This window comes from Tamandua tetradactyla, chromosome 19 (assembly GCF_023851605.1).
Source record: "Tamandua tetradactyla isolate mTamTet1 chromosome 19, mTamTet1.pri, whole genome shotgun sequence".
Lineage (NCBI taxonomy): Eukaryota > Metazoa > Chordata > Mammalia > Pilosa > Myrmecophagidae > Tamandua > Tamandua tetradactyla.
The window spans coordinates 3,026,505-3,038,566 of NC_135345.1; the positions used below are offsets into that span (position 1 = coordinate 3,026,505).

At 41.5% G+C, this 12,062-nt stretch overlaps 1 protein-coding gene across 3 annotated transcripts in view; it reads left to right on the forward strand.

Annotated features, from left to right (window-relative positions):
- GRK4 (G protein-coupled receptor kinase 4) overlaps positions 1-12,062 on the forward strand; it is a 188,003-nt gene that overhangs the window by 147,676 nt on the left and 28,265 nt on the right. For all 3 annotated transcript variants that reach the window (XM_077136280.1, XM_077136282.1, XM_077136281.1), the window contains 3 exons: positions 4,826-4,863; positions 9,376-9,465; positions 10,155-10,363. In XM_077136280.1, the coding sequence (XP_076992395.1) occupies positions 4,826-4,863; positions 9,376-9,465; positions 10,155-10,363 (337 nt within the window). The remainder of the gene's footprint in view (positions 1-4,825; positions 4,864-9,375; positions 9,466-10,154; positions 10,364-12,062) is intronic.

The window sequence follows — 12,062 nt, forward strand, 5'->3', positions numbered from 1 at the left end:
ATACGTGCTCCACAGACTTTTTTTAAGAATTTCAGGAGATAATGCATGTAAAGTGCTCAAGCACAAGTTTTGACAAGTAGTGACATCCATAAGAGTTGGCAGGTAATGTTATTTTGTACTTTCAGAGCAGGATGGTCTATAGGTGATCCAGAACATCAGTGTCTAGAACTCAAAGAAACGATTGAGAGTGGCCCACACTTCACTGGGACTCTGAGTCCCTGAGGACCTGACTAAGGTGCAGATTCTGCATCCTGAGGTGCTGGTGGGCCCCCCAGTTTTTATTCTGAAGGGTGCCCACCCATGCCAGTGCTGCCTGTATCTGGACCACACCTCGAGCAGCAAGGTTTTTAACAGTCCAACGAGACATTGAAAGGAAGGAAGACAGGTGGGCAGGTGTTCTGTTGACTTTGCTGAGTATAGCAAGGCAAGGAAGGAGTAGAAGATCCCTGTTAAGGGTTGCTTCAGTCATATCAATGTAGAACTCAGTCCGCTTGGGAAGAAAAAGGAGAGTGTTTGGGCTGACAAATGGTAGGGAAATTGAAGGGAGCTGGGTGCAATTGGCACTGTCTGCCATGTACAGAACATGACTGAGGTGTGACACAGGGCTTCTATTTCAAGATGAGGTCTGCATATACTCACCTCCCCAGCAACGTTATTCAGGGGAGTGGGTCTCTGGTTAAAATCTGAAATTTTTTGCATGAAAAATACGTGCACAGGTTCAGATGAAGCCAGGTGTTGCCTGTTCAGTATCTCAAGCCCAGAAAGATGAGTTAATTGAAGGAAATGACTTTGAATTTGTGTCAAATTCAGCTGCTTGATTCAGCGAGCCACCGCAGTTCAAAACAAGGATATAAGAAAATAGGGGAATGGCATCTATGTCTCTGAAAAGAGAACAGTTCAGTAGTCTGATGAATAAGATCTAAGGAGTTGTGCAGCAATGGAAAGAACAAGATGCCAGACCTATTTGATTTTTTTTTGTTGTTCTTTTTTTAATTAAAAAAATTAACAAACAAAACATTAAGATATCATTCCATTCTACATATACAATCAGTTATTCTTAATATATCACATAGTTGCATATTCATCATTTCTTAGAACATTTGCATCGATTTAGAAAAAGAAATAAAAAGACAACAGAAAAAGAAATAAAACGATAACAGAGAAAAAAGATTATATATACCATGCCCCTTACCCCTCGCTTTCATTTACCACTAGCATTTCAAACTAAATTTATTTTAACATTTGTTCCCCCAATTATTTATTTTTATTCCATATGTTCTACTCTTCTGTTGATATAGTAGCTAAAAGGAGCATCAGACACAAGGTTTTCACATTCACAGAGTCTCATTGTGAAAGCTATATCATTGTTCAGTCATCATCAGGAAACATGGCTACTGGAACACAGCTCTACATTTTCAGGCAGTTCCCTCCAGCCTCTCCGCTGCATCTTGAACAACAAGGTGATATCTACTTAATGCATAAGAATAACCTCCCGGATAACCTCTCAACTCTGTTTGGAATCTCTCAGCCATTGACACTTAGTCTCATTTCATTCTTCCCCTTTTGGTCGAGAAGGTTCTCTCAATCCCTTGATGTTAATTCTCAGCTCATTCTAGGGTTTTTCTCAGTTCTTTGATGCTGAGTCTCAGCACATTCCATGATTTCTGTCCCACGTTGCCAGGAAGGTCCACACCCTGGGAGTCATGTCCCACACAGAGAGAGGGAGGGTGGTGAGACTGCTCGTCATGTTGGCTGGAGAGAGAGGCCACATCTGAGCAACAAAACAGGCTTTCTTGAGGGTGACTCTTAGGCCTCAATTTTAAGTAGACTTGACCTATCCTTTGTGGGGTTAAGTTTCATATGAACAAACCCCAAGACTGGGGGCTCAGCCTATAGCTTTGGTTGTCCACACTGTTTGTGAGAATATCAAGAATTCAACTTGGGGAAGTTGAATTTCTCCGCGCTCTCACCATTCCCCGAAGGGGGCTTGCAAATACTTTTCCAGTCACTGATCAAATCACTCTGGGATTCATTGGGGCATCACTCTGGACAAACCAACAAAATCTCATGTCCTTCCTGAGTTCCAAGTACTTATGACTTTCAATCAAAGTATCTACATGAGTTATATTAGGACATGCTCTAGTCAAAATATAAATTTTGTAACAAGTAAACATTTTTTGCTTTAGTCTCACACATAAGGTGACATTTTAAAGTATTAATTACCATCTATTTTCAGCACCCTGCAATAATGACATTCCTTTGTTCTTCCTCATGCAAAAACATTTTTAAAATTTGTACATTGTACATTTCACTATTATTATACACTCTAGGCATTCCTAGATTATACCATCTCAATCTTTACCATCTATCTTTCTTTCTGATTTCATTTATGTCCCCAGCCCTCCTCCCTCTATCATTCTCACATGCAGCTTCATTCAGTGTTTTAACATAATTACATTACAGTTAGGTAGTATTGTGCTATCCATTTCTGAGTGGTTTGTATCCCTTCAGCTCCAATTACCCAATATCTCACCCTATTTCTATCTCCTGATGGTCTCTGTTACCAAGGAAATATTCCAAGTTTGTTCACTGATGTCAATTCATATCAGTGAGACCATACAGTATTTGTCCTTTTGTTTCTGGCTAATCACACTCAGCATAATGTCCTCAAGGTCCATTCATGTTGTTACATACTTCATAACTTTATTCTGTCTTACAGCTGCCTAATATTCCATCTTATGTAGATGTCACAGTTTGTTTAGTCAACTGTTTGTTGATGGACATTTTGGCTGTTTCCATCTCTTGGTAGTTGTTAATAATGCTGCTATAAATATTGGTGTGTAAATGTCCATTTGTGTCCTTGGCCTCGTCTCGTGTCCTTTGAGTAGAGACAGCATATAGATGGGTCCTGTTTTTTAATCCATTCTGCCAGACTATGTCTTTTGATTGGAGAGTTTAATCCATTAACATTCAGTGTTATTATTGCATGGGTAGTACTTTCTTCTACTATTTTGCCTTCTGGATTTTATATGTCATATCTAATTTTCCTTCTCTTTACCTTTACTCATAGTCTTCCTTTCTACACTCTTCTCCACACCTCTCTCTTTTGTCTTTGTATCTGTGTCTAGTGTTCCCTTTCAGACCTGTTTGATTTTAAAGATTGAATTCACTTCATCCGTTTCAAAAAAAAGATGAGTTGCTTGGTTTTTAGTTTTATTAAGATTTTTTAATACAGAAAAAGAATAAAGGAAAAAAAATATTCTCATCCCACTAGATAATGCCGGGCGGGTGCACATGGCTTGAAAATGCAACAGCACTGACAGCGGGAGGCTGCGGCCCAGCCCCACGGCCACCTGGCCCCAGAGGAGACCGTCATTAAAAGGGGCATTGGCGTCTCCCCAGAAGATATTTTTGTGTGGATATCTTTATGAGGTTTTAAAGAGAATGGTGTGTCATCTTTCTGGCTATAGTTTCTGGGAGGGTGTTGGGTTAGAGTTCTCCAGAGAAACAGAACCGATAAGACGTATAAATGTATATAGTAGGAGATTGGTGATAGGGATTGGCTCACATGACTGTGGGGCCTGGCAAGTCCAAATTCTTTAGGGCAGGTCTCAAGTTGGAAACTCAATGGAGGTAATGTTGAATTCCCCAGAAGAGGCTGGCTGTTCTGTTTTGGGGATTCTTTCTGATCCCCAAAACTATCACTTCTCCTTTAAGATGCTGGTTAGATAAGACTTCTCTCATTGCTGAAGGCAGTCTCCTTTGTAGACTGCAGACGAAATCAGCCACGGGTGCAGTCAACTGGCCAGTGATCCAAACCCCAAAGTGCCCTCACAGCAACAGTACTTGCTTGACCAAATGACTGGGCACCACCGCACAGCCAGGTGGGCACATGAACTTAATCACAAGTGTTTATAAAAGAACTCGAGTCTGGGAGTCTGCTGCAAGTGCTCATGTCAGTTTGCATTTGGTGGTTCAAGACAGCTGTCTCTAAGGAACTTCCAAGATCTCGTTGTCCTCCCCACTCCCCATTATTTCAGGGATTATTCTGTTTTGTTGGTTTCCCAGTTCTCCTCAGTAGGTTTTAGTGACGTGTCTGCAGATTGAGGGGTACTTCTCAGTGAAGATGGAGCGTGGTGATAGAACCAAACCTGAAGTCAGAATTCAGTATAAATCCTTTGGAAAGTAACTTTTTTTCCCTAAGGGGAAAAGACACCTAAGTGCTTTGATATAGTAAATTTAAAATATATTAGACATGTTAGACATTTGTGGCATCCTTCTACCTTTACTGTTTATTACGTGCTCCCTGCTGTAAGACATGATCCCAGCCACACCCTGCAGTAACCCCGGGAAGCGAGAGGGTTTCAGTCACTTCGCTTTACAGGTGAGGATGCAGAGGCGAAGGCCACACACCTGCCAAGAGGCAGAGCCAGGATTTAGAGCCATGTCTGTCTGACCCTACAACTAAGTTCTATTATGGGAACTCTTCAGTTGTTGAAATTGTAAAATATGTATTAACGACAAGAGAAACTGACCCAGCTCACTGAGGGATCTTCAGTTGAGTGACTATAATTAAATCCATATAGCTCTACCAAGCCTACACTATTGACATATGCAGCTTGTTTGCTGAAATGAATTTTGTAGAATCCTTGTAATGCTGAATTGAAGCTGTGTGATGGTTAAAGCCTTGTGATAACATACGTGAAGGGCTCCCATTTGATCCACAAAGGATGGTTTCTATTTCGCCCTTCTAGCTGTTGCCCAGAGCCCCAGGGTTATCCTTTCAGGTGCTGAGTCATTGAGCTTCTTGTCTTTTTCTTTGTAGAGACTTAAAGCCTGAGAACATTCTCCTCGATGACCGTGGTAAGTGGGAGACAGCCCTTTGCATCTAAGGCCTAGACTTTGTTAAGAGGGACTTGGAGGCAGGAAGCTGAGGCGGACTTAGCCAGTTAAAGCAAAAAAAAGGAGAAATGCCATGGGATGTGTTCTCTAAAAAAAAAAAAATCATCTATAGAGAACATTGTCATTCTCCTATATTTAAGCGAGAAGTAAGAGTGGTCATGATTTTCAGTTAATAATTGAGTTTGAGAAGTATATTAGAGTAAAGGTGAAGTGGGCGGGCCACTGTGGCTTAGCAAGCGAGAATGCTCGCCTGCCATGCCAGAGGACCTGGGTTCGATTCCCGGTGCCTACCCATGTTAAAAAAAAAAAAAAAATAGAGTAAATGTGAAGAGCATTTTCTCTTTCCTTTTTGTTACTATTAGCCCACATCTTGTTTTATTCCTTGCATTTTCATTTTCATGCTCTCCACATACTGGCATGCTGCTCCTGTGTTGTGCTCTTGACCAGGGCAGGAGCGCCAAAGCTGCGTGGGCTTTGTGGGACCCATGCGATAAGGGCAGTGGCCAGCCCTTGGGGCTGACTCTTGTAAGCAGCATGGGTGCACCCTCAGCTCTGACTTTCTCTGGGTGATAATTGCACCAGGGAAATGCAGTAACTGCTGCCCCTGCACTATGACCGAGTATAAGAAGTAAACTGTCTGAGCAAGATTGGGAGAAAACTTTTTTCAAGTGATTTTTCTCGACAGTGTAAGAAGGGTCTTAAAGTCTGGTAGAAAGAGCACAAGATGCCACTGGTACACAGGCAAAGAGGATAGGTGTTACAAAGCAAAGAAAAATGCCCATCAAGTGGTGAGAATTACAAACAGGGGACTTTTTTTTGTTTGTTTGTTTTAGTATTTTTATTAGAGAAGTTGTGAGTTTAAAAAATAATCATGCATAAGATACAGGATCCCCATACCCCACCCCATCACCAGCATCTTACATTGGTGTGGAACATTTGTTTCAGCTGATGATAGCACATGTTTATAATTGTACTCCTTTTTTTTTTTAACAGTAGTAGCCAAGATTTGTTGAGAGCCTATTATTATTATTTTAATTAGAAAAATTGTAGGTTTACAGAAAAATCATGTAAAAAAGACACTTTTTTTTACCTCATTATTGACATTTACAGTAATGTGGGAAACTTGTTACAATTGAGAAAGAATATTAAAATAGCATATTAACTATAGTCCACAATTTACATTTGGTGTACTTTTTCAAACAGGGGATACTTTTAATTCATGGACTCCTTTTATGCTTTTCCCAAATGCTTTCGTGCTTATTCTCTAGTTTAGGCATAAAGCATCCATCCTGTGAGGAAGGAAGGAACTAAGATTTAGAAAGTAGCTTGTTCAGGGCCTCTGGCTCTTAGCTGTGCTCAGCACGTCTGTGTGTGCTGCTAAGCAGAGAGGACAGCAGAGGGAGCAGCACTCTGTAGAAATGCAGAGCCACCTCCAAGGCACACTGTTCCCAGGGGAGTAGTGAGGCTGTTGGAGTGGGTGGACTGTGAGGGAAAAAGGGAAATGATGCAAATTCGTGTTTGCTTGTGTACACGTAAGGAAATGTAAAGGAAAACTCATAAGAAACTCTTCTTACTCATGGGGTGGAGAGAGGCAGGCTTTATACTGATAATGATATCTTTATTTTTTGCATATGTGAACATATTCAAATTTGTTTGTTTGCTTATTTGTTCATTTTTAAGAGGACTCAAGGAAAACCCTATGCAGATATTTGTATATCTTTCACTATATATAGCTCCCTCCTCTCTAGAAGTCACATTCAGAGCTGACTCACGTTTCCAAAATTCTGACTTCTTTCTCCTTAAAGTTAGCAAGACCACTTTGCTGTATGGAGGCAATTTATGGTGGAAGGACAAGTTTTGTGTCAGTTATTCCTTCTTGGCTAGAAGCAGATGTGCCAGATAATTCTTTTTTTTTTCTTGCTTTTTCCTTCTTTTAATTAGAGAAGTTATAGGTTTACAGAAAAATAGATACTCTTAATTTTCATACATTCCAATTTATGAATTAGTTTTCCATTAAGTTTATTGCTGTTTATGTTTTGCTTAAGAAATCTGTGTCTACTCTTACATCACAAAAATGTTCTTTTTTCTTCTAAAAGCATTATTTCATTTTTCATTATTTCATGTACTTCTACAATCCATCTGGAATTAATTTGTGTGTGTGGAAGGAGGTTAAAGTAATTTTTTTTCCTTATGTAGTATGTAACCGGTTGACCCAATATCATTCCATTTCACCAAGTTTCTGGAGTGTTACTTTGGTCATAACTCAACCATCTTTAGGTGTGTGGCTCTCCCTCTGTGCTCTGTGCTGTTTCATTGGTCTTTTTCTTATCCTTGCACCAATGGCACATTCTTAATGGCTACAGCTTTGTCTAGCCAGTCTGCTTTCAGTTGGTTAAGTCCTCCAGAATTATTGTTCTTCAAGATTGCCTTAGCAATGAATGAGTTTTTATAATTAACTTGTTAGTTTCTGCAAAAACAAAGCCCAACCTACTGGGATTTTTATTGGGATTGTGGTTAATGTATATATAATTTGCAGAGTATTGACACCCTAATGTTATTGAGTCTTTCAGTTTATGAACACAATATCTAATTCTATGTATTTGAGCCTCTTCTAATTTCTCTCAGTATTGCTTTGTCATTTTTATTAAAATAGTCATACACATTGTTCTAGTTTGCTAGCTGCTGGAATGCAACACACCAGAGACAGATTGGCTTTTAATAAAAGGGGATTTATTTCATTAGTTCTTCAGAGGAAAGGCAGCTAACTTTCAACTGAGGTTTTTTCTTATGTGGGAAGGCACAGGATGGTCTCTGCTGGCCTTCTCTCCAGGCCCCTGGGTTCCGACAACTTTCCCCAGGGTGATTCCTTTCTGATCTCCAAAGGCCTGGGCTGAGCTGTGAGTGCTGAGATGAGGTGTGCTGAGCTGCTTGGGCTGTGCTACGTTGAGTCTCTCATTTAAGCACCAGCCAGTTAAGTCAAACGTCATTCATTGCAGCAGACACACCTCCTAGCCGACTGCAGATGTAATCAGCAACAGATGAGGTTCACATACCATAGGCTCATGTCCACAGCAACAGAACAAGATACCTTTACCTGGCCAAGCTGACAACTGAATCTAACTACCACACACATTTTTGTTATTGATTTTTTTTATGGTGTTGGTAAAATTTCATTTTCTATTCATTGCTGGTATTTCAAAGTACAATTGATTTTTGTGTACTGACTTTATATCCAGTGACTTTGTTAAATTCAGTTGATGAGCCTAAAGATTTGTAAATTCTTTTGGATTTTCTACATCTACCATCTTGCCATCTGCAGATGACAGTTTTATGCCTATCTTTCCAATTCGTGTGGCTTGTATCTCTTGTTCTTGTCTTATGACACTGAATAGGACTTGCAGGACAGTGCTGAATAGAAGTGATAATACCAGGCAGCCATTTCTTCTCCTTGATCTCAGGGGTAACTTTTCCGTATGTTGGCATTAAGTGTGAAATTTGCTGTAGTATTTTCATAGAAGTTCTTTATCAGATTAAGGAATTTTCCTTTTTCAAAAAATAACGAATGGGTGTTGAATTTTGCCAATGCTTTTTCTATCAGGGTGATCTTATGATGTTCTTCTTTCTTCTGTTAATTTATAAAATTCACCAAGTAATTTTCAAATGTTAAACTAACCTTTCATTACTGAAATAAATCCAACTTGGGCGCCGTCCACCCTCTGTGCAAGCTGAGGCAGAGGCTGTGCTCTCCTGTGCCTGCTCCAGAGCAGAAGGGCATGACAGGTATTGTTGGTATTCAGCAGATATTTACTGGGTAATTCATTTCTTCAGTAGATATTTAATGAGCATCTCCTAAGTGCAGAACAGGATGTCTGCTTCGGGTGGATCTTTCTAATCTCTTAAAAGAGCATTTTCTATAATTTATTATGTAAGGGATTTGATAGATTTTTAAATCCTCTTATAAACAAGACATTAACCATAATGTATTTCTTTAAGTGATGTGCCTCAATTTTGTTTATCATTTCCCTGGCTCTATTAACATTTGTTCTTCAGAGGAAAAGTCCATACTACTCATCTATTCTTATTCCTGTACATAAGCCCATTGGCACTTTGACTGGTAGCGTATATGTGCTTTAGAATTCATTATATTTTTATTGATGTGTCTTAGTTATATGGAAATGAAATGATAAACACAATGTTTCTATCTTTTCAAGTGATTGCCTGTGATTAAAGAGTTTCTTACCAATAGCTAGGTGTAAATCTAATGTCCTGCTCTTAGTGAAATTGAATGAACTATATGAATTTTGCTAAATGTGGAAAAGTTAAATGTGATTTTAAATTTAAATGTTTCAGAGCGTGAAGTGGTCATATTTCTTCTACCTATGGTTTTAAGATGATTTTTCCCCCAATTTTTATTGCTGTTAAAGTGTCAGTACTTCCCACTCTGATTTGTGTAATGTCTTTGAACTTAAACAGGACATATCCGGATTTCAGATCTTGGTTTAGCTGTGGAGATCCCAGAAGGGGGGACCGTCCGCGGAAGAGTTGGGACAGTTGGCTACATGGGTACGTGTAAGGTCCCTTCAGCAATCTTTATGCTCTCTCTCTCTGCCTGACTGCCTGAGAATATAGAGAAAGTAAAATATAAGTGTGCCTGGAGATGGGCTTTAACACCCACCGTTGCCGATAGGACCATGGTGTTTTGACATCTTGAACCAGTTGGGGGTCTCCCAGGTGAGGAGAAGCAGGCCCACAGGCGGTCAGGATAGGGCGGCAGGCCCCTCACTGTGGTGCCGCCCCTCCTGCTGGCCTCCCACTCTGACCTGGAAAATGAGCATCCGTGAAGCTGGAGCTTGGCCTTAGGCAGCCCCAGAATTGGAACCTGGAGCTCCTGGGCCTCCTGGCCTGGCATGGGGCCAGGGCTCCAATAGGAACATTTGGATTACCCCCACACACACACACAAAAAAAGACCTGCCCCATTAATAGTCACTCCCCATCCCTGCTCCCCTCAGCACTCCCAATCACCTATCTACTTTCTCTCTCCATGGATTTGCCTCTTCTGGGGTCGTATAAAAAGGAACCATTCAGGGTGTGGCCTTTTGTGTCTGGCTTCTTTTGCTTGGTATCATGTTTTCCAGATCCAGCCCCATCATAACACATGAAATTTACAATGTGGTGTTTGAAACTAATTACAAGAAAATTTAAAACCATTATTTGACTTTATGTAATTTAATTTCCTGTATTTGTTATGTAGCTCCAGAAGTTGTCAATAATGAAAACTATACATTTAGTCCCGATTGGTGGGGACTTGGCTGTCTGATATATGAAATGATTGAGGGACATTCTCCATTCAAAGAATTCAAAGAGAAAGTCAAACGGGAGGAAGTCAACCGGAGAGTGAAGGAGGACTCTGAGGAATACTCCCAGAAGTTTTCCAAGGATGCTAAATCCATCTGCAGGATGGTGGGTCAAGTTCCATAGAGGTTTGGAAAGGCAGCTTCTAACCCACTCCCCCGTTAGTCCCTTTGCTCTGTGTTGTTGGCTGCCGCAGTTATAGCAGTGAGGAGACAGGAGCCCAGTCGAGCTCCCTTGGCTGCTGCAGTTATAGCAGTGAGGAGACAGAAGCCCAGTCGAGCTCCCTTGGCTGCTGCAGTTATAGCAGTGAGGAGACAGAAGCCCAGTCGAGCTCCCTTGGCTGCTGCAGTTATAGCAGTGAGGAGACAGGAGCCCAGTCGAGCTCCCTTGGCTGCTGCAGTTATAGCAGTGAGGAGACAGGAGCCCAGTCGAGCTCCCTTGGCTGCTGCAGTTATAGCAGTGAGGAGACAGGAGCCCAGTCGAGCTCCCTTGGCTGCTGCAGTTATAGCAGTGAGGAGACAGGAGCCCAGTCGAGCTCCCTTGGCTGCTGCAGTTATAGCAGTGAGGAGACAGGAGCCCAGTCGAGCTCCCTTGGCTGCTGCAGTTATAGCAGTGAGGAGACAGGAGCCCAGTCGAGCTCCCTTGGCTGCTGCAGTTATAGCAGTGAGGAGACAGGAGCCCAGTCGAGCTCCCTTGGCTGCTGCAGTTATAGCAGTGAGGAGACAGGAGCCCAGTCGAGCTCCCTTGGCTGCTGCAGTTATAGCAGTGAGGAGACAGAAGCCCAGTTGAGCTCCCTTGGCTGCCACATGCGCTCTTACCTCCTGACACTCGTGTATCTCAAGTCGGATGAGGTGGGTGGTTGGCAGAAGTTTATAGGTGTGTTCTGGGAAAATGATTTCATGTATTTTCTGATCAATTAGAGCAAAGCAGAGTAAAATTCAATTTTCGTTTTCTCAAAACATGCTATAGAAAGGAAGAGTGGTATCAAGGTAATTATCCTCTTCAGGAAACAGCCAAGCCTCATTTTTTCAACCAATATTATATGAAATGAAACATAAAACTGAGTATTTCATCACTATTTAATATTCTGAAATAGAATAGGTCCTTTTGAAACAGGTAGTTTTTTTCTCTTTGTGCCCAGTTGTGTGTATATTTTTTAACCCCCTCCCAGGAGTTGTACTCAGGATGGATGCCTTGAGCAGACAGGCCTGTCGTGCACCAGCGCTGGGCAGGTGCTGATATTATTTTTCTTAATTTTGTTGAGAGCCCTATAAGATTGACATGATTATCTGCATGTCACAATGAGGAGATGGGCTCCCCTGAGAGAAGACACTGGTCCGTGCCCAGAATTGGTCAGAATCGTCAGGGTAGCCCCAGGCCACGCAGCCACCATCTGGTCCATTTTTACCGCCCTGAGCTGCCCAGACCTGAAGGGAAGGGTCTCGCTCTCTTCATTACTCATGTATCTTAAACCAGTATTTATTATTTTTTAGCTCGTTTTATCACATCTATTTTCATCCCACAAGGATTCATTGTGCATCTTCTACGTGGCAAGCACTATCATTGGCACTGGGGACACAGCAGTAAAATGAGAAACTGCCTCCCTGATGCCGTCCTGGGGCAGAGTGGGTGCAATGGAAGCAATGGAAAAGGAGAGTGTGTAGGCTGTCAGGGGACGAGTGCTCCCTTTAGGAGCTCACAGTTACATGGTAGGCCTAAACAAACATAAAAATAGTGATAGTAAGAAAAGCCGAAGGAAGGAATTGGGAATACAATGTGTGGGGGTAGGGAAATTTGGAGGAAACTA